Source organism: Castor canadensis, chromosome 2 (genome assembly GCF_047511655.1).
Source record: "Castor canadensis chromosome 2, mCasCan1.hap1v2, whole genome shotgun sequence".
Lineage (NCBI taxonomy): Eukaryota > Metazoa > Chordata > Mammalia > Rodentia > Castoridae > Castor > Castor canadensis.
In genome coordinates this window covers 66,917,209-66,940,678 of record NC_133387.1, presented here as the reverse complement: position 1 = coordinate 66,940,678, position 23,470 = coordinate 66,917,209, and the positions used below count along the sequence as shown (strand labels likewise).

Here is a 23,470-nt window from a genome sequence, read left to right as displayed (position 1 = left end):
CCAGGCCATCCTCAAACTCATGATCCTCTGCCTTGGTCTCCTGAGTGCTGAGATTACAGATGTGTACTAGCACACCTGGCTAATGGTCAGTTCTTATCAAGGGACAATCCTTCCCAGAATTGTTTGAGTGAATAAAAGTAATTTCCCAGTGATATACATTGAAGTATATAAGTGATTGCTGTTCATTTTATTAGATTCTTTTAAATGGTTTCTTTTCTGAGTCTTGAAATTTTAGAACTCTCATTTGGAGCTGGTGGAGTAGCTCAAGCAGTACAGCACCCACCTAGCAAGTGTGAGGCCCTGAGTTCAAACCCAGTACCGTCCCCCTCCCCCCCAAAAAACCCACCTCTTTCAATGAATATACCACATCATCTACAGTAGAAAGAAGGTGATATTTGGTGCCAGATGGTTCTGGGTGCAAATGTAGTTTGGCCACTAAATAGTTACTTATTTCCCCTGAGCTTTAGTATCCTTATCCAAAAAATGTATCATAATATCACAGTGGAGTTGCTGAGAGTATTGTAAATAATGTGTGTAAGGTATTGTACATAAAAACTTCAGAGTAGCTCATGGCAAACACACAGGTTTCTGATTTAATTAACCATCTGTTGGGGCTAGTGGAGTGCTCAAGTGGTAGAGTGCCTACCTAGCAAGTGTGAAGCTCTGAGTTCAAACCCTAGTACCACCCAAAAAAAGCCAAAATAATAATAATAATAAAAATAAATACTTTTAGTATGTTTAATTGAATAGGGATTATTTGAATATCCACAGGTTAATATCAATAAGTCTCTGGAAGATATTCTAGAAGCTTCTAGTATAAAACCCAAGCCAAGGTGTGGCTCAGCATTTATTAGAAAACTTCACAGTTGCAATTTTTTGAAATCCCTTGTTTTATACAATAGTAAGGCTATTGTTGATAAACTGTACCCTAAAATTGGCAGGAAGTAAAATGTTCATTCTCTGAAAATTTGTGTTTTTATCAGATATTCTGACTTCATTGTTCATGAAATAGGAAAAGATGGACGGATCAGCCATTTGGATGACTTGTCTGTTCCAGTGGATGAAGAGGTAGAAGTAGCCCTCTAGTAAATGTCATAGAAAAAGTATTTTCTAGCAATCATAGAAAAATTGATCTTTATTATCTTTGAATTCACATATGACTCACTGTGAGTTCTCATGGTTGTTTGAAAGGATCCTTCTGAAGATGTATTTACAGTTTTGACAGCTGAAGAAAAGCAGCAATTGGAAGAGCTCCAACTTTTTAAAAATAAAGAAACCAGTGTTGCCATTGAGGTAAGTAGTGCAAAAATACATGAGAAGATTTTAATAGTTTTGATGGCTTCTTTTTGGGTGTCCATTGAAAAAATTGCAGTGTTTTTATGCTAAGGGAAATATGCCAAACTGAGAAAGACAAGTATCACATGTTCTCGCTACTAAGCAGAATCTAGACCAAAAGAAAAAACATACAACAAAAAAAGAATGACATGTATAAAACAGATGGTTGGTGGAGAGGAACAAGTGGAAGTGAAGAGGATGAAAGGAGAGGGTGATAGGGGTTGGATCTGATAAGAGTCCTTTACATGCATTATTAAAATAGGATAATGAGACCCATTATAATTAATGAAAGGGGTAACAGGGCTAAGAATGAGTAATAGACTAGGTGGATTTGATCAAAGTACATTATATACATGTATAGAAACACCACAATGAAATCCCTTTGTACAATTAATCCATACTAATTTAAGAAAAAGTACAGTGTTAAGTGAAAGGGTGACCTTGTCCTATTTGATCTGAAAGGACACTATACTGAAACGTTGCTATCGGGGCAGATAAGCTATAACAAAAGAAGTCATGAGGTGCTGGGCACCAGTGTCATACCTGTAATCCTAGCTACTTGGGAGACTTGAGATCAGGATGCTCAAGTTTTAAGGCCTGCCCATCTCCAAAATAACCAGAGCAAAAGAGACTGGAGGTGTGGCTCAAGCAGTAAGAGCACCTGTTTTGCCAGTATAAAGTCCTGAGTTCAAACCCCAGTCCCACCAAAAAAAAAGTTACAAGGTTGTTTTTTATTATTTTGGGGGGCTTTTTGTTTGTTTTGAGAGAGGTTCTTGCTAAGTAGCCCAGGCTGGCCTTGATCCTCCTGTCTCAATCTCCAATACTGGGATTACCACCCCCATACCCAGCTAACAAAGTTATGTATTTGCTTTAAAAAAAATTATGATCACACATCAACAAAAAAATGTGTTGTTTAGAACCACAGAATGACAGTTACATTGCTGCAACAGTACCTCTGTTGCCTGGTAGTCAGATGTGTGCCTTTTTCTAGTGCCTCTGGCTTTACAGCCTTAGTCTCCAGTGGGGTTCCGGAAAGGGGAGTAACTGGAGGAAGGAGATAGGGAGGGCTCATTTGCTCAACCTAGGTCTACTTCTGCTGTTTGAGAAAAAGGAGAGTTTTAGATAATAAATAGAAGAGTAAATTTTTAAGTGTTTCCTAATGGACATTTTATTCAATAGTGCCATCCAGTAAAATTATGATGCCCTTTTTTTTTTGGTGCTGGAGATCAAACTCAGGGCTCACACATGCTAAGCTCATATTCTACCACTGAGATACACCTCATCCTCTATATTTTTATTTTAAGATTTTCTGGTAGCCACGTATTTTTAGAAAGTAAGGAAAAAAGGCTGGCGGCATGACTTAAGTGACAGAGCACCTGCCTTGCAAGCATGAAGCACTAATTTCAAAACCTAGTACCACCCCCCCAAAAAAACAAACAAACAAGAAAAAGTGAAATTACTCACATATGTGTGTATTTTTACTCTTACTCAAAATCTTATCATTTCAATATGTATATAATAGGGTATGAACTTAGGACCTCCTTGCACTTGGTAGGCAAGTGCTCTACCACTGAACTATCTGTCACCCCCTGTGGTACATTTTACTGAGCTATTAGATTTTCTGTTGTCTGAAACACCCTCAGCCACCCCTGTCACTCGCAGTTAAAAAGTTTACTGTGACTTCTCAGAATTCATGATACGCCTCCAGTTCTGCCTTCCACTCCCTTCCCATGAACACTTTGAAAAATATGTAGGTCACAATGCTAGGGAGATCCACTTTCTGAATTTACCCCTGGACAAAATCCTCAGCACTGCCAACTAAAACATTTCTAGGATACATCATGTTTTGTTTTTCGTTTAGTTTTGATGTTTCTTTCTGCTCTTGTTTGTTTGTTTGTTTGTTTGTTTGAGACAGGACCTTACTATGTAGCTCAGACTGGCCTTGAACTTGAAATCCTCAGCCTCTTCAAAGTTTAGATTATAGACATGTGTCACTATGCCCGACCTATTTTTTTTTGTGGCACTTTTGATTGAACACAGGGCTTCCCAAATGCTAGATAGATGCCTACTGAGGTGCATCCCCAGCACTAAGAATAGGCTTCAAGAGCAATCAAGGAGGATAGTCCTGGTTTCCCTGATGTGTATAATGCAGTGTATGGCTTAGCCCTATAATAAGCATTTTCCTATACATGTGGCAAAAACTCTTATCTTAAAAGCCATAGTTATACCATCTGCTAAAAGTTTTAACTTTAAAAATATATCAGGTATAATCCAGTATTTATTTTCTATATTAACCAGATATAAGTATCTAATCTATAAATTTATTTTACCCCCTTCCATCTGGCACTAGAGGTTGAAGTCAGAACCTTGTATTTGCTAGACAGGCACTCTACCACTTGAGCCATGCCTCTAGCCCAAAGTTTTTTTTTTGTTTGTTTTGTTTTTCATTTTTCTTTTATTATTCATATGTGCATACAAGGCTTGGGTAACTTCTCCCCCCTGCCCCCACCCCCTCCCTTACCACCCACTCTGCCCCCTCCCTCTCCCCCCCACTCAATACCCAGCAGAAACTATTTTGCCCTTATTTCTAATTTTGTTGTAGAGAGAGTATAAGCAATAATAGGAAGGAACAAGGGGTTTTGCTGGTTGAGATAAGGATAGCTATACAGGGCATTGACTCACATTGATTTCCTGTGCGTGGGTGTTACCTTCTAGGTTAATTCTTTTTGATCTAACTTTTTCTCTAGTTCCTGGTCCCCTTTTCCTATTGGCCTCAGTTGCTTTAAGGTATCTGCTTTAGTTTCTCTGCGTTAAGGGCAACAAATGCTAGCTAGTTTTTTAGGTGTCTTACCTATCCTCACCCCTCCCTTGTGTGCTCTCACTTTTATCATGTGCTCATAGTCCAATCCCCTTGTTGTGTTTGCCCTTGATCTAATGTCCATATATGAGGGAGAACATACGATTTTTGGTCTTTTGAGCCAGGCTAACCTCACTCAGAATGATGTTCTCCAATTCCATCCATTTATCAGCCAATGATAACATTTCGTTGTTCTTCATGGCTGCATAAAATTCCATTGTGTATAGATACCACATTTTCTTAATCCATTCGTCAGTGCTGGGGCATCTTGGCTGTTTCCATAACTTGGCTATTGTGAATAGTGCCGCAATAAACATGGATGTGCAGGTGCCTCTGGAGTAACAATCTTTTGGGTATATCCCCAAGAGTGGTATTGCTGGATCAAATGGTAGATCGATGTCCAGCTTTTTAAGTAGCCTCCAAATTTTTTTCCAGAGTGGTTGTACTAGTCTACATTCCCACCAACAGTGTCAGAGGGTTCCTTTTTCCCCGCATCCTCGCCAACACCTGTTGTTGGTGGTGTTGCTGATGATGGCTATTCTAACAGGGGTGAGGTGGAATCTTAGTGTGGTTTTAATTTGCATTTCCTTTATTGCTAGAGATGGTGAGCATTTTTTCATGTGTTTTCTGGCCATTTGAATTTCTTCTTTTGAGAAAGTTCTGTTTAGTTCACCTGCCCATTTCTTTATTGGTTCATTAGTTTTGGGAGAATTTAGTTTTTTAAGTTCCCTGTATATTCTGGTTATCAGTCCTTTGTCTGATGTATAGTTTAGCCCAAAGTTTTAAAGGGCAAATCATGTGGGCAGGCTTACTCATCTATAAAATGAGGAGCAAGGACTTTCTGAATTTTTGAAGTCTAAATACACACAATGATTTTAATGCATTGCTCTCAGCACTCATCCATATGAAGAACATTTATCTATAATTAGAATGCAGGATTTTTTTTCTTTTACATTTTGTATTTTGCTAAAGTATTATAAGTGTAGCCACTAGCAGTTATAGTTTATTTTGGTATTTTCTGCTTTCAGATTGCAACCCATTAAATCAGTCTATGAAATGACATTAATAGGTCTCACAATCAGCATTTTTTAATGGAATAAATAAAGTAGAAAATACCTGTGCATTCAGTATAACGTCAGTATTATGTAGTGGAATCTTTTCTTTTAAAATATGGAGTGTACAACCATTCGTGCTTTTGAATACAGAAAAACTGTGTTTCTTAGTGTGAGATACCCTCAAAAATTAAAAAAGTAGAGTTGGCAGAGTGGCTCAAGCAGTAGAGCACCTGCCTAGCAAACGTGAGGCTCTGAGTTCAAACCCCAGTACCACCAAAAGAAAATTGAAAAAATTGTGTAACTAATAAGTTTATCTTTTGTTTTTTCTTTATTGTGAGTGTTAGAATCTCACTATAAAATAATTTAGTATAGAATAAAGTTCAGCAGGAGACAGTTGTGGATTGGACTGCCCCGGGGATAGTGTCTGAAATAATCAAAAGGCTAGCTCACCTACATTTTCTCTGTAATCTCCAAAAACACTTGTCCAGCAGAGATGCTGAGAGGCAGCTTCTGTGGTTGGTAGCCCCAGAGTCCAACAGCGTGCTTTCAAATCTAGCTCTCTGCCCTCTAGCTATACAACCTAAATACATTCCATGACTTCTCTTAGCCTCATTTCTCTCATCTTTAAATACATGTAATGATGGTGAGATAGGGAGATTATAAGGATTAAACAAAACAGTATAACATGCTTGGTATAGTGTCTGCCTAGTGGACCTGATCAGTCAACAGGCCTTTAGGATTTGCAAGATTGGAAAGCTTTAAAATTGTACCCAGGCACTTTTGTCATTTTGCATTTAATAAGATGAGCCATGTTTTTACTGATTCACTGTATTATTTCCCTATTATTTGTTAAAGTGGTAGTGTCACCTTATGTTTTTAATAGGTTATTGAAGACACCAAAGAGAAAAGAACCATCATCCATCAAGCTATTAAATCTCTGTTTCCAGGATTAGAAACAAAAACAGAGGATAGAGATGGCAGAAAATACATCGTAGCCTACCATGCAGCTGGAAAAAAGGCTTTGGCAAGTAAGTGTGTGAGTGACTGCTTTCTCCTGCCAGGCAGTTGTAAGGTGCACACCTGCTCCTTGTTTGCTTTGCCTGTTCACGTCCAAGTGCTGCCTTACCTTGTGTAGAGAAGGATGTTGATTCTGTCACTCCTTCAGAGAGGGTGAATAATCATTTCAGATGCCAGAGCAATCCTGCAGCCTGCATGTTGGATAAGGGGCATTCTGTCTTGTATGTGAGCAAAGATTTGTGAAATTATAGTGGTGTCTAAGAGGGTGTTAGAAATCTGATATGATCCCTGAAGAGCAGAGTGGGCTGAGTGGCACTTCAAGAGGAAAATGGGAGGATTATTGCTTACTGTGTATTCTTAATGAAGGAAAGAAAGCTTTCAGATGAACAGAAGTGCTTGTCACCTATCCCAGGGGCATAGTTTCTGCTTCTGATTTCCAACTATAGATATATTCTCCATTCACACATTAAAAACATGGAACATTTATGAAGATGACCTTTCACTTAGCCCATCTTGCATTGTGTATTGTTGTATTGTCAGTGAATGACTTTGGTATTTATGTTCTAATGTGTTTTCTACAGCTATGAAATGTGTATTTACATTGAAAACTTAGATATTTCTTTTTTCCTTTTTTTTATTATAAATTTTTTATTAGTATATATTCATTATATGGGGGTGATTCATAGTGACAATTCTGATTAGACTTATATTGTACATTATTTACATTGACCCCATCCTATCTCCTCCTCAGTCCCCTCCCCACTCCACTAAGAGCAATTGGAAGAGGGTTTTTTATTTCTTTCTCTTACAGGTTTATGAAGTCCATCAACCTTATACCATCACCTTAATCTCCTTTCTTATCTTCTTTTCGGATCAACAGATAAATTTTTTTTTGGAGAAAATACAGTTCTTTATTCCACCCCCCCCCCCATTTTTATTACCATATATTAATTGTACAGAGGAAATTCATTGCGGCAGTTCTGATTAGGCTTGCTTATATTATACATTGGTTAGATCTCCCCCACTATCACCCTCTCACAAACCTCTTGCAATTGCAAGAGGTTTCATTATTCTGTTTCATATATGGGCTTCATATACAGCCCATCAACCATAGTCCCTCACCTTCATCTCCTCCATTCATCCTCCCTTCTCTCACAAGTACCACCCCCCACACACACACACACTGTACCTATTTTACAGTCCTGTCTTTTCATTTTTAATTCCAAAGTCAATGTTCAAATGGGTTTCTCAATGTACTCCAGCTATGAATATGCTTTGCTTTACTTTGGTCATTTCCACACCCTCTGAAAATTACAATAGAAAAGTTATTTCCTTACCTTCCTCCCCTAACAGTAACTGGTACTACATGTTTAAGTTCTCCCCTCAGTTACTTCAAGATACGTTTGTTAGAGCAAAACTCTAAGACCATATAACAAGAAATTGTTGAATCCACTAAATTTAAAATTTAATACCATGAGTGGATGAAGCCTTAATTGTTTATAATGGTGGTTCTAGTGAAATGAAAGAGTGTAAGAAAAAAGGCAGCAGTAATAAGGTTTACTAAGGATGAGAAAAATCTCATCTCAGAAATGAGAAGCCTTGAGTGGTTAGGAGAAGGTTGAGGTTGGAGGCCACTTCTCAGTTAATAGCAAAAAGAAAAGTGAAGCCCATTGTGATGGCACACGCCTGTATAATCCCAGCACTTGGGAGACTGAGGCAGGAGGATCTGCCTATTACCATATGTTTCTGGAGTGTCTGGGTCATAGTATAAAAGAGTACCTTAGCAGCCTTCCTCAGTCAAGGTTGTTCAAGGGGAGTAAGCCCTGTGGGAAATGATTTCAGTGACTTTTTCAGTTCTCTCAAAGACAATATGTAGCATAATTGTCACAGGGGTAGAGGAAGTGATTTACTACTTACAATAATGTCCTAGTGCATCTCAGTTCTGTGCAGTTGGAAAGGCTATTAGGTAGAGGGGCCTTGCAGGGAAGCAGCCCATGTTGGTTAGCAGCATTTGGCCAGCTGCCCTCTGCAGAGTAGAGACAATGGGCAAGATCTTACTCTGCTTAGCGTGGTCATGAGAAAGCAGATTAGAAAAGGCGAAGACTACATATTTTTGACTGGTTGCTTCTTGGAAATGGTCCTCATTTCTTAAGGGATGCTAGGTTTTGTGAGGGGAGGAGGGAATTTGCAGGCCAAGGTGGCCATTACAGCTTCTACCTATTTTCTCTTCTTCAAGAACATGCCACATCTCAGGTTCTTTCTCCTAGATTTTTTTCTGCTATGCTACACCCATTTTTCATTTTTTTTCAATAAAAATTTTTCTTAAGCTTTTCAAATTGAAATGCTGAACGGCATCTCCCTTTGGATATCTTCAATCAAATATAATTTTTGATCTTAAAAAAGAAGCATAAAGGCAGGTGGGACTGGGTTAGTCTTTGCAGGATTTAAACCTCTTGGGCTTGAGGGATCGTGGCATTTAGTCAAGGATGGGCTAAATCTCTGCCCTCTGGGTTCTTCTCTTGCCCTGCTTCATGGAAGGCTGTTTCCTGGCCTAGGCAGACAGTTGGAAACCTGCATTCTCCTTTTCCTCACTTCTCTTGTAGAGGACTTGCCCTCACCACAAGCTAACAGTGGCCTAAAGTAAATGCCACTAAGAAAACAGGGAGAACTTGTATCTGAAGACTTTTTCTTGACCCTGAAAATAGAACCCAGTAGTAATGACAGTTTGTCTCCCTGGGCCACCTTGCCTAGTATTGACTGTGTATTAGCCTAAAAGCTTCCTTGCAAAGCTTTATCATTTATAATGTTTTTAGGTTCATTTACTACCAGTGATATAAATCGTTACTGGGTTACACATTATTTAGCAGATTTTGTTTTGTTTTGTTTTGTTGACACTGAGACTTAAAACGCAGGACCATGCTCTTGCTAGGCATGTACTCTACCACTTGAGCTGTGCCTCTAGCCCAGATTTGCAGTGTTTTTAACCAAAACTTTTCTCAAATAGAACCATGCATCTTAAAATGTAGGCATGGTACATTTCTGAATATGGTGTTCAAGAACACAAATAGCCATGTATTTAAACTCAAACATTATTTTGTGTGTTAAGCCAGTCTGAGAGGACACATTGCTTTACATATCAAACACAAAACATGTGTTTTCTAAAAATACCAAATAAGTATTATAACATTGCATAAACTGGTATATTAATTTACATTTTTAGATAGTGCAGATTCCAAATGCTTCTAGGAACTTGTTTTTAGATTTAAATTAAAAAAAATTCTGGGCTCAGCCTAGTAGTATACTCCTGTAATCTCAGCATATGAGAGGCTAAGGCAACAGGATTGTGAGTTCGAAGACAACCTGGGCTGCATAACTAGTTTGAGGCCAGCCTGGGACCCAGTCTCCAAAAACAAAAACATTCTGCTCTGTGATATATACTGATCCTACAATTTTGAAATGAATGGTTCCCAGGAGGATCCTTGGGTTTAGGGACCTACAGATTCAGGAGGAAAGGCCTGGTAGACACACAAAAAAACTCTTTTTGAAAGAGACTGGTATTATAGCAATAGGAAATGATCCAAATAGGCACAGTAAGAAAGGAGCTCTGAAATTTCTCCATCAGTTTAGCAACATGGGATCCCTGATGACTTTTCGCATTAAAGTAGTTGTAGTGGAATGATGAGGTTGGAAACATTTTATTCAGGAGGTTGAGATGGGAGGCTGTATAGAACAGCTTTTTCAAATAAGCTACAAAGAGACTGAGAAAGGAAGGGAATGTGGTTAAGGAGAGGGGTACATAGATTTTGGCTTTTCAGATGGAAGAGCTGTTAGTATATTTTTATACTGAAGGGAAAGAGCCAGTGGAAAGAAAGGGAGAAATTCAGGGAGGAGAGTAATAAAGATGGAGTAGGATCCCTGAAGAAGCTGGAAGTTTGTAGTCTAAGGGGTCAATGGTGAGAATGGCCTTGAGTAAGAAAGAAAGAATGTTCTGCATGCTTCCCCATCATGTCATCTTTCTCAAGCTACAAACATCTTTCCTTCCTTATTCATGGGGATTTCTGTGCTCAGTGACACATGACTATTCCAGATATATTTCCCCTTGTATCTGGTTTCCATTTCTACTAGACCAGGCTGCTTGTGTTAGACACCCAGAAGGTGGAAGCAACCTTCTGGAAAGAGCAAACATGTTACCCTGCCAAAGAATTCTTTGCATTTATATTCTAAATCAGAGCATCTCGAAAATGTTACCTTAAATTCACCAAATTTTATAGCTACATATAAATATTACTTGGGGGTTGGAATTTATAAAGTTAAAAAAAAAAGTCCAAATTAACTGTTGATTTCCTGTTATTAAAAATATTCTAAGTTAACCAGTGCTAATGCTTTACTATTTAATATATTGAGTGCACTTAGGAAAAGAATACTTGTGTTTAGTATTTAAAGAGGAGATAATTGTATACATGTTCAGTGCTTGGATTTGCTAATAGAAGTTGCATGCTTGGGAGTCAAAATTCATACTCTGTCGTCATGGTTTCTCTTAAGGGATAATAGTTTTTAGTTTTTCGGTCTTATGACTTCATTTATTTCTTAACATACTTACTTGTGAATGCACTAAAGGGCTAGTAGTTAAGAGAAAATGTAGCTTTTCATCAACTTTTATCACACTTGTTTTTTAAACTTTTTATTACAGATATTTTCAAACCTGCACACAAATAGAGGAAGTAGTATATGGAATCCCTATGTACCCATCAACCATCTTCAAATGTTGTTTGATCCATCCCTCCCACTTTTTTTCTTACTGGTGCATTTTAAACAAATTCTACATAATATATCATTTCACTCAAAATATTTCACTATGTATCTACCAGACAAGAATTAAAACCCCAGACCGTTGTCGCATTTTAAAATCTAAATAATTTCTTAATACCTACTAGCCCAGTACATGTTCAGTTTTGTTTTTCTCTGAGTATCTCAAAAATGTTTCTTACATACACGTCTCTTGTTCAAATAATGGTAAAAACAAGATCAGAACATTACACTCAGTGGTGTCTCAAATTATCTCTTAAATCTCTTAATCTGTAATAGAACTTAGAGAACTTTTCTGTAGTGATCATTCAACATTTTTCAAATCTTAAAAATCAGAAACTCATAAAACACAGAAAAGCATAAAGCAAAACAATAATTTCTTGCAGTCTCTCCACCAAAGATAATTTTACAGCATTTTGGATAGGTCTTGCCATATTTAAGGAAACAAATGTCTAGATGGGGAGCATTTGATATCCAGTCTTGAGCCTTTAGGCGTATCCCATGCATACAGACAGTGTAGTTTAGAGTATGAACTGACATGTCCCTGTGAAGGGACTGAGTCAGGCTGGCTGTGCCTGTAGGTAAGTTTTCTCTTTGTTCACTGTATACCTTCACAACATTCCATTGTTAATGTCTGAATGACTGTTAACCCACCATCTAACTAACTTCCAGGTGTTGTAGAAGTCCTCAATATAAACTTACCATGCGATCATTTACATGTTCACCTCTAAAGCACGTTAATATTATTATAAATTAAACATTGCTCTTTTGTGCTCTCTATGCTGTGCATTTGGACAGAGGTCAGAACTGCAGCAGGTAAGAGCAGTTGGTATTTCATGTAGATAAAATGAAATGCCAATGATCTTGTCACAAGTGCTAAGATGGACAACTTTGCTTAACTGATTGTGAGCTGAAAGGAAAACTGAACTAGATGCTTCCATTCACAATTTTCTGAGGAAGTTGTAATTTCACACCAAGAGCTTGTAATACTTTTTTATACAGGACAGAAAAGACTCATATCTACCAGGAAGGAAAACATTTACTAGGCATATGTAAACCATGGCAGTTTTCTGGGATGGTGTGTTGATTCTGTGCATTGGTTGATGGTTCTTTTCATTTTAGCTGAGCTCCTAACCTGTTACCAAGCAGTGCTTTTGCCCTGACAAAGCTAGATACCAGGAACATCTTAAGCCTCTGAAAGTAAAGAGTTCATGAGAATCCTTTTCACGTGAAAAGATGATTTTAAAGACAAAGACAAAGGGACTATTTTCAACTATTCTAGTTGAGAGAATGAAATTATTATTTCACAGTTTTTCTTTCATGGAGTTATAGAAGTCAGGTGAACCAGATGTGTTCTTTAAATAACAACTGCAGCTCTGTGCCACACAGGACTCATGAGTATTGTACAATATCTGCAAAGTGCAGCTGTGGCTTACGTATTTTTCCCAAAGTACTGATTTTTCAAACATACTGAATTTTCAAACATGCTTGAGCAGCTTAAATCTAAATCTTCTATTATTTAAATCTAAATCTTCTATTGCAGTATAATTGAAATGTTCAATTAAAAGAAAAGTTTAAAAAATCAGGTTCTCCCAGATTGTGCAGTGTTTATCAGTCTCCAAAGAGTTAAAAAATCAAAGTAAAATTGGCTCAGAAGTTAGCATTTAATGTAACTTAATTTTTCATTAAACTTTCCTTTTTTCCCAAGAGTGACAGTCAGGTCTTGAATGCTAGACATTTGTAGATTCATTGTAGGTATTAGCTAAACTTTTGTGGTGGAAGTGGTCTTTGGAAAATCTAATCGTGTTACTAATCATGTCACACGCTCTGTCCTCAACTCTGCTACTACATGTACGAACACCTGATTGTGTTTCTGAGCCAAGGCTCATAGGTTCCTCATGACAGCCTTTTCTCTCTAGGCTGTACATGGTATAGAACCCGTGGGCACTGTCAGACAGTGTGCTGATCCAGTAACCCTGCTCCTGGCACCAGGGGCTCCTGTGTATCTGCTGTTGTGAAGATTGCTGGGTTGTCCTAAGTCATTTTTCATACCACCTGCATTTCAGCTTTTGATTTTAAACACAGTGTTGTGTCCAACCAGAGAAAGCTTAATATCTGTAAGATGTCTAGTAGCTACAACCACTTAACCTGTATCTCCTTTCAGGCCAAATCTATCACTGAAAGGTCTTATATCAAAAAATCAGCTCTATAGGGGGTTTCATGAGAGGAAACTCAATTTTTTTCATGGTATATATAACATTTAATTTTTTGTTTTTAAGATCCAAGAAAACATTCTTGGCCAAAATCTAGGGGAAGTTACTGCCACTTTGTTCTATACAAGGAAAACAAAGACACCATGGATGCTATTAATGTACTGTCCAAATATTTAAGGTTAGTATCTTCTTTTTCTTAGAAACAAGTCAAATCAACAGGAATGTGTTTTCCTATTTCCATGCTAATGGGAAAAAAAGAGCAGGAACATAGGTCAATGGATAGATAACAAATGTGCCTCCCAATGGTAGTTTTCTTAGACAATATGTAAATTAATCTTTTTATCTCTATGCCAGTAATAACAGATGAAAATTCTGTAAGTAAATAGTTCACGTACAGTTGAGAATTACCCATCTATCCAGATGAAAATAAAAATGAACTCCCCTGAAAACCTACACTTTGATGTGCTTGCAGGGACTGACTTTATCAAACGGGGTGTTCTCTATTCCTAGATTCCAACTAGATAGAAAACCTGAAACCAGTCATAGTTTCTCAGAGGAATGCAAATATATTAGAGATTGTGGTCTCTGAGGATGGGTTAGGTGCCAAAGCTCTATTTGTTTTGTGTTTTTTATAGAAATGGCTGCAGTCCACAGAAAATCTGTGTTCTGTGAGGATTTCACTCAGTTAACACGACAACACCATGTATTAACTTGCTAGAACAGGCATAACAAAGTACCACAGACTAAGTACTTAAACAGAAATTAATTTTCTCGCAGTTCTGTAGGCTGGAGGTTCCAACATCAGGGTGTCAGCAGCTTTGTTTTTGTTTTTAGCCCAGAGGTCTCTCTCCTTGTCTTCTTGAATGGTTGCCTTTTCACTTTGTCTTCACATGGCTGTCCTCTGTACCCCTGACATTTGTGTGTCCATATTTCCTCTTATAAGGACACTAATCAGATTGGATTAGACTTTACCCCAACAGCCACTTTTTAACTTGCTCACCTCTTTAGAAGCCGTATTTCCAAATATGTTACTAAGGATCAGAGCTTCAACTTATGAATTTGAGGAGGGCAAAATACAGCCCATGATACAGTATCTAATTAAGTAACATTTTAGTTTATTCTGTTTATTTGCTTTCTGGGAGAGAGTCCAAGGTACCCTGATGTTTCCTGAGACCTGGGAGAGCAGACAACTCCTGATGGGGAATAGACAGTTGGGGAGGGAGTTCCTCTGGGATCTATAGTTGGGATTGCTCAGGAGTCACAAATATTCCTTAGTTAATGAGCTGCCTTTATTTTCACTTCAAAACCATTTGGGTACGTATTTTAGCATTTGACTTTTTTTTTATACAAGGCAATAGCATGCATTTAAGGAAAATTCATGTTGTTATTAACTTTTTTAAAATTGAAGATACATTTCAAAGTGCTACATTACATTTCTAGAATGATTTTTTTACTTTCACAATTTTATGTGATTAATGAATGCTTGTGTTAGGTATTTTCAAGATAGGGTCTCGAGAAGTATTTGCCTGGACTGGCTTCAAACCATGAGCCATCTGGCAATCAAATTGGTTTTGATTGATGAAGGTGCATCATTAATTTTTTTGTTATTGGCTAACCAAATCTTTGGGCAATATCACTTGCTCACTGATAGCTACAAAAGCTCTAAGTCAAACAATGATAAGAAGAGAATTGTTTGGGTGTCATTTACTTTTCTAGTTTGCATGTTAATTTACATTTTCCTAGTTACATTTTTAAATAATGTTTGTGTCTCTTATTATTTTAAGTATATTTATTTTGAAGCTTAAATTATGAGAAATGTGATTTCCTTAAGATATGTGACTTCAGATTGTTTTGTTTCTGTCTTACCAGAGTCAAGCCAAACATATTCTCCTATATGGGAACCAAAGATAAAAGGGCTATAACAGTTCAAGAGATTGCTGTTCTCAAGTAAGTATCAGGATTTATACTGTAAAAATCCTACACTGCCTTTCAGAGTTCTCAAGTTTGCTGTATAGAATTTACCTCTTGCAAATTTAGATGATGTGTGCCTTTTCAAAAAAAATTTTTTTTCTATTATTTTCTTCCTGCTTATCTTTATTTCCTAATGTTTTTCTATCAAATGTGTTTTTTTTTTTTTTTTTTTTTGCGTGGCCTTTAAAGGATTTTTATGGTAGAAGAGGAAAGTGTTTCTTTTGTTCGTTCATTAAATATCAGTGTTATTTAAAATTCAGTTACAAAACAGTGAATGAGCTCTTTTATTATAAAGCAGAGATAGATAGATGAGAAAGATGGTCTCTGCTTTTGAAGTAGTTATAATTTAGTTGGTCAGACAGAGAAGTAAAACTTACCCTGCAGTGTGATCAGTGCTGAGATGGAGGCATACTTGAGTAAATCTGACCGCAGGCATGGAATTTAGTATATCAATATGGAAGCAGGGAAAGCTTTCACAGCCAGTGGAATGCTTAAGTCTTAACTTACATCAGGGTGTCAACATCTGCACTTTTTTCTTTTCGGGTATAAACGTCTATGTTGTGAGGATATTGTGTGTTTAATAGGATACTTAGCAGCCTCCCTGGTCTCTACCCACTACATGACAATACTGGCTGCCACCTCCTCACACAGTTGTGACAATATCTAGAGGTTGGGAAACATGCCCTAAGGGGCAATATCGCCTCTGGTTGAAAACCACTGGTCTTAATTCTAGAAGGATGTGGAGTTGTTTCTTGGGTCTGGGGAGGGTATAGGTTGTTCCAAACCAAGAAAACAACTTACGAAGATATTAGAAAGACTTAAGGAGCATACCACATTTGGGACCTGACATGTACTTTGGTTTCATGGGCTTGTCGCAAGAAATAAGGCATAAGGATAGACAGAACTTCCCCCTCTTCTTTTAAACCAAAATGTTACTGCAGTATGTTCTTTCCTTGTACAAAAAGTAAATGATGTACCTCATTACCTATTATGTTAGTGCATGATGAAAGATATTTAAATATACAATATATCCTGTATATTAACTACCACTCAACTTTTGAATGTTTGTATCATTTCATGTTTCTTGCTTGTTATAAGCAGTTCCATAACAGACATATTCATAGCTAAATCTGTGATAACTTCATTAAGATAAACTTAGTGCAGTTACTGACTAAAAGGGAATATAAAATGCTTCCTGTTTGACAGCCAAGCCTCATTGCCCTAGAGAAAGGTGGTACCCATTTACCACCTTCATCCTGGTTCCCCAGAAACCTCCCCAGCAGTGTTCTTACCAGGGGAAAAAATAATTTGCTCATTTGAGGGTAAAAAGTGGCATCTCATAATTTTATTTTGCATTTTATGTTTGTAAAATATTTGAATATTTAAGACTGAAGATACTTCTCTTCTCTTTTTGGTCAGCCAGCAGGTGTCATTCTTGATGAGAATACTGTTCTGCCCTTACAGTTGTGCTGCCTTTATCATTTTCCTGCTGACTTGATTAGGAACCATATTAGACACCTAAATGTTGGCCTTTTCAAAGCGCATAGCACTTATCTCACGGATGCAGGCTACACCCTTAGTTTGCTTAATGGGGCAGGGTAGATTTGCCTTTCCCGTGAGAACTGGTGAGCAGGATGAACCCACTCTGCCAAGTAAGGATTTTAATTATTGCTGAATTGATCAGTCCTGTGGATAAGCAGCATTTCTTTTCAGCTTCACATAACTAAAACCACCTCGTAATTTCAACAGGATCTCAACAGGAACAGTCTTATTCACAATGATTTGTTTCTTTTCCTGCCTGTTCCTGCCAGTCTCCTTTCTGAGCTTGGGCCAGTATTTCTCTGACTTTGTTACTAAAGACTTTTGTGTAACATGTCAGGTTGGCACCAAATGTTTAAAAGCAGGGTTGTCATATTCCCTAGTTATTTAATTTGTTGTGAATTTACAACCAAAGAGCCTGACCATCAGAATTAAAATTGTGAACAGTATCATGAAGACCTTGACAGCTCTAGTCCATCTTCTTTCAGGAGAATTGTCACCTTGGAGAATAAGTATAGCTCTGGGTTGTTGCTTTGCTGTTAGGGTACTGAAATAGATATCTATTGTATATTCAGGAAAAAAAAATATATTCAGCCATAAAAAGTAAGGAAGTATTGATAAATACTACAACATAAGCCCTAAAAACATTATCTTTTTAGGTATGTTGGGTTATGCCTGTAATCCCAGCACTGAGGAAGCTAAGGCAGGAGGATTGCAAATTAAAGGTCAACCTGGACTATACAGTCAAAAAAAAAGTGAATTATACCAAGTGAAGTAGTCAGCTGTAAAAAGCCATATATCATATGATTCCATTTACATGAAATGTTCAAAATAGAGAAATCTGCCTGGGAATCAGAGTACTGCTGAATAGGTTGAGGTTCTGTTTCAGGTAATAGAAGTGTTCTTGAATTAGATAGTAAGGACAGCTGGCCAATATTGTGAATGTGCTGGAAAGCACAAGAATGCATACTTAATAACAATTAAAATAGTGAATTTTATGTTAATTTTATCTTGGTTTAAGGAACTGGCCTGTCAACAGTGCTGTCAGGCCTTTCCTCTGCGCTAGCAGGAAGCAGTCTCCAGAGTTCTCTCTTCAGTACAGCCAAGCTGACAATTTGGTTACTTTTGCACCTGACTGAGTTATTTTGTCAGTTCCTCCAGCAGTGTTTACTGACTAAAGAGGAGTCCTGTGCTCCTAGTCCTTATTCTACTCTTACTAATCCTCTGCTTTCTGCATTCTTTAGGATATAGTTCCCAGATTAATTTAAGCCCGTGACTTCTACCATTGCCCCCCATATATCTGAACTTAAGGTCCTAGTACCCTTTTTCTTCTGGGCCTGCTGCCTTTCAGTTGGCCTATACCTGCTTTACTCCTGTTTGAACTTGTCCTATATTTGTGTGGCCCTGGGGTGGGACAGGAAATGGGGAAAATGGAGTACAAGTTTCTGACTTAACTGACTAGCTTCTTATCTTTCATGTTAATTAATGGGGCGATAAAATTTTTTTTTTCTACAAGAAACTTGGTCAGGCTGGAGGTCAAGTTCAGTGGTAGAGCACTTACCTAACATGCATGAAGCCCTGGGTTCATTGCCAGCACTGCCAAAAAAAAGAAAAGAAAACAAACTTGCTGAGGTTGCTTCTGCACATATTGAACCCAGAAACCAACAACAAACTGGCTGATGTCTAGTGCATCAGGGGATTGATTGTCTTCAGGAAGTATGGGGACATTTTCATCAAAGAAAGCATTCCATGTGATCAGATGGCAAGCTAGTTTTTAGGCGAATTTTAAACAAGTTATTTAACTAAGAACAACATATTTGTGACTAGGAAGTAGGATAAAATATTCTCAATATTTTTCCCTGTGGTGGTAGAACTTGAGAGGCCAGCAGGCAGGTCACAGCCCCTCTGTGGGATTGTTCCATGGTTAGGTACTTTGGGGCAGAATTCAGCTTTTCATGAAGCCCAGTACCTGAAATGCACATCCAGACTCTCGCAGTACAGTATTCCCAAACAGAAGTGGAACATGGCTTCTGATAGTAGGTGGGAGTCAGCTCAGACCAGCACTGGAAACAACTGGCAAAATCTAGAATAGTAGAGTGAAGGCCATTCTTTAGCACAGTGAGGCACATGCCCTTTGTTCTGCTAGTTGTCAGAATAGATGTCTTTTCAAAGGAAATCTGAATTTAGAAAAAATTTAAAACTGTTTTCTTATGTACAGTAATGTGTTATGTGGCATTACTTCTAATATTGAAAATTGGAAACAATCAAAATGACCCAGGTTGGAAAATAAGAGAAGAAAACATTACTGAAAGTAGAGATAGATGAATACTGTCTTAATATGACAAAATAGGTATATGTCAAATGAAAAGCCATTGTCTTAGTGATAAAATACTAGACACATCTGATTTAGAGCCAAGAGCAAGATAAAAATTACCACACTGTTGTTATATATCATTGTTAAATTAACTAATGGAAACAAAGAAAATTAAGAAGGGAAGTGGCCAATTTACAGATATTGTCAATATGATTGTATCTACTTAAGGAGTTGATTGAAAGTTACACAAGATAAAAATTAATATACAGAAATCAATATATAAGCAGTAGATATAATTTCAGTTGGAAATTACAATGGAAAAAATGTTTTACAAAGAAAAGAAGGAAGATAGCAAGGAACAAAGATTTTTGCATAGTATAAGATCTCTATGAAAAACACTTCACAGTGCTGAAAGATTTAAAAGACCTGAATAAATGAATGATACAACCTGTTCATGGATACACATGTATATCTATATCTTCTTACTGAAAAAAAAATGTATAAACTAATATTGATACTAGCGAAACTACTAGTGTAATTTTTAATCAATCAAGCTAAGCATAAAGTCAGTATACAAAAGTTAAGATGCAAACAAGCCACAAAAATTCTAAAAAAAAAATATTATTAATGAAAGAAGGATTACTGCCAGGTGTGATAGTGCACACCTGTAATCCCAGTAACCAGGCCTCAGAGGCAGGACAATTGCCAGTGAGAAGCCAGCCTATACTACATAGCAAGACCCTGTCTCATAAAACATAGTAAGACAAAAAAGGTTAGCCTTGGTGAGTAGTAAAGGGTATTATAGAAGCATAGCAATTGCAGTAGTTTTGTATTGGTAGAATAATTACAGGGCCAGAAACATTCAAAGATTTAGTATGTATTCAAAATAGAACTTAAAATTAGCAGGGAAAAAATAGTTGATTCATTGTTGCTGGGATAATAGGGCTGCCAGCTGAAAAAACATAAAGTTGGCTCCCTACCTTAGTTCCTTATACCAAATAAACTCCAGGTGGATCAAAAATTTATACACAAAACAAGTGGAAGTGTAGAGGCAGATGTAGTGAAGCAAACCTGTAATTCCAGCACTCAGGAGCCCGAAGCAGGAAGATAATAAAGCTTACCCCAAAATTTGAAAATGGGAGGAGACGATAGAGATGTGTGTATATACAGAAAGTGTTTCTGGAAGAATATGGAAAAAATGTTTAACGTTAGCTGCAAGTGGAGAAGGACATCAGGGATAGAGATTAAAAAAGTCTTTTCATTATGGTATTTTTTGTTTTACATAGATTTCCTATTGAAGAAGGGTAAGGCTTTTTTTGGTTTTCTTTCTGTTTTTTGGTGGAACTGAGGTTTGAACTCAGGGCCTTGTACTAGCAAAGCAGATGTTCTACCACTTGAGCAACAATTCCATTCCATTTCACTCTGCTTATTTTGGAGATGGAGTCTCACAAACTATTTGCTTGGTCTGGCCTCAAATCACAATCCCTCCCGATCTCAGTCTCTCAAGTAGCTGGGATTACAGACATGAACCACTGGTGCGTGGCTGGATTTTTTTAGTTTTTTTTTTTGTTGTTTCTTGGTGGTACTGGGTTTGGAACTCAAGGTCTTGTATTTGCTAGGGATCTACCATTGAGCCATGCCCCCAACCCCAAGGTAGGGAATTTTTAATGAAAATTCTATAATGGTATAGGAAGCATTTATATTAAATTGTAGATAGTAGCAGAGTACAGACATGTGGGAGTAATGAATATATAGATGTATGTATATATATCTTTAACATGTTTTAAAAAAAGAAGTGCAAAAATAGATTTAACAGATTTTTTTTCAATGATGAACCTATGAATTTCTTCTCTACTTTTTTGTATTTTCCAAGATTTTTGTAATGAGTTTATAATATTTTTGATAGACAAAAGTATAACTAACACTTCATTAAATGTTTGATTCCATTCTTTTTGTTTGTATATTCTGCAGTACTGGGGTTCAGCTCAGGGCTTCATGTTTGTTAGACAGGTATTCTACCATTTGAGCCATTCCACCATCCCCTTGATACCATTCTTTAAACTATGTGGAATTGTTCTCTGCCACCATCCTTTTCTTGCTCCAAGCCCCACAAAAAGTAGAAAATTCTTCCCCTACTCATCCCTTTCCACTAAAAAAAAGTATATAAGAAAGAAGAGAATTTAAGTATGTCAGTACAGCCGCAGTCACATAACTCCAATAGGAGCAGGCACTGTTATGCTGAGGGAAAAACCTAGAAAGGGGAAAAAATATGCTTACCCCACCTTCTGTGGTCTTTCTTTTCTAGTGGTCTCGGCTATAGTGTGGTCTTGTTTCTGTAATAAAAGTGTCTGTGACTCAGTCAATATCCTACAGTCTTCTTTCTGCTCCTTTTTAAAGAATATCTGCACAGAGACTTGCCCACCTGAATAAGTGCTTGATGAACTTTAAGCTAGGAAATTTCAGCTATCAAAAAAACCCTCTGAAATTGGGAGAGCTTCAAGGAAATCACTTCACTGTTGTTCTCAGGTAAAGGGCAGTAGATGAGAGTGCACACCAGGGAGTGGCTTGCCAGGTCACTTTGAGGTTGTTCATTGCAGTTGTTACAAAGGTGCAAGTTACCTGGTACTGGTGTAAGTGGAGTGGCAGTGACAGGAGGCAGAGAAATGCTGGGGAGACTGGGAAAGCAAAGACGTATATAGCATTGTACCGACAAATAGTCCTCACCCCCTAAAAGTTAGCACAGCCTTCACAAAAACACCATCTTCTTCAAATACTGTATTAAAAGAAAAGAGCCTATATCTCTTTTATACGAAGCACCTAGAATAGACAAATTTATAGAAAGCAGAATAGAGGTTATTGGGGCAGGGAGGAGTGGAAAGCTATTCTTTAATGTGTATAAGAATTTTAGTTTGGGAAGATGGAAAAGTTTGGAAGTAGATGTTGATGAAAGATGTATAATATTGTGAATGTGAATATACTTAATGACATTATGTTATATGTTAAAAATGACTAAAATGGTAAATTTACTGTTATAAATATATTATCACAGTTAGCAAACAGCCCTAGGAGGTAGAAAGCTGCAAAGAGAGATGTAGAAGCCAAGCCATAGTCACTGTGTACATCCCCACATGTTTTTGGCTGTAAATTCTTTTCTCTGGATAATTTGGGCAGAAACATAACTGGAACTGACAGCCAAGTACAGCAAGCTATGAACTCCCTCAAGGATATTGGATTTATTAACTACTATGGAATGCAAAGATTTGGAACTACAGCCGTCCCTACATACCAAGTTGGAAGGTTTGTATTTGCTTTCACAACTTATTTCTAAAAGAGGTCTCACAAAAAAGAAAATAAGTTTTTATTGATGGTGTTTTAATTATATCTAGATTTCATGTCAGGGGCAAATGAACCACCAATCCACAGCCTCCTTTTAATTTTTGTTCTATTTTAAGACAGTGAGTTGCGTAAGATAAAAAAGTTCAAAAAGTTATGACTTGAAAAGAAAGCTTTTCTTATATTCTAAACAGCCCCTTCAGAGATTCTGGTAGTTTTTTATTTTATTTTGGTTTTTTGGTGGAATTGGAGTTTGAACTCAGAGCTTCACTCTAAGCCAGGTACCAGTGGCTCACACCTGTAATCCTAGCTGTTCAGGTAGCAAAGATCAGGGAATTAAAGTTTGAAGCCAGCCTAGGCGTATTGTTTGAAAGACCCTATCTCAGAAATACCCAACACCAAAGAGGACTGAGTTCGAGCCCCAGAACCACCAAAAGAAAAAAAAGTAAAGAATAGTAAAAGATTGTTTTTATCCTGTTTGCCTGAGATGAAAAGGTATATAACATATAGGGAAAATTTTTTTGAGAAACAAGTTTTGGCATATATTAAAACATATCTGATTATATAGATATGCCATGGCAAGGTAGTATTTCTAGTATTTTTAAACTGTAAAATGATATTAAATGTTATTCTAAGCATCATATCCTAAGTTTTATTCCCTTTTTCTGAAGTTCTTCTGGTATTTACATTTGAAATCTGTGTTATAATTTTTCTGCTTACTTGTAAGTTTAATAAAACATAAACATTGTAATTTGTTGACTTCAAAGATTTGAACATATAAAGTTCCCTTAATGAAAAATAAAATAAAATAAATATGGTTTAATTTCAGAGCTATTCTACAAAATTCCTGGACAGAAGTCATGGATTTAATACTGAAACCCCGTTCTGGAGGTAAGAATAAAATTTATGTTAAGAAAATAGATAAAGGGTTGGCAGCATGACTAAAGTGTAGAGCACTTGCCCTGAGTTCAAATCACCACAAAAAAAAGAAAATAGTTAGATATTTGTGGAATCATTTTGAATAAGAGCA

The 23,470-nt window shown here is 37.1% G+C and overlaps 1 protein-coding gene across 2 annotated transcripts in view; it reads left to right on the top strand.

Annotated features, from left to right (window-relative positions):
- The window catches only part of Pus7 (pseudouridine synthase 7), a 56,337-nt gene that overhangs the window by 20,843 nt on the left and 12,024 nt on the right, over positions 1-23,470 (top strand). For both annotated transcript variants that reach the window (XM_074064955.1, XM_020177848.2), the window contains exons 3-10: positions 984-1,068; positions 1,192-1,293; positions 6,131-6,275; positions 13,350-13,461; positions 15,153-15,230; positions 21,505-21,633; positions 22,279-22,404; positions 23,270-23,331. In XM_074064955.1, the coding sequence (XP_073921056.1) occupies positions 984-1,068; positions 1,192-1,293; positions 6,131-6,275; positions 13,350-13,461; positions 15,153-15,230; positions 21,505-21,633; positions 22,279-22,404; positions 23,270-23,331 (839 nt within the window). The remainder of the gene's footprint in view (positions 1-983; positions 1,069-1,191; positions 1,294-6,130; positions 6,276-13,349; positions 13,462-15,152; positions 15,231-21,504; positions 21,634-22,278; positions 22,405-23,269; positions 23,332-23,470) is intronic.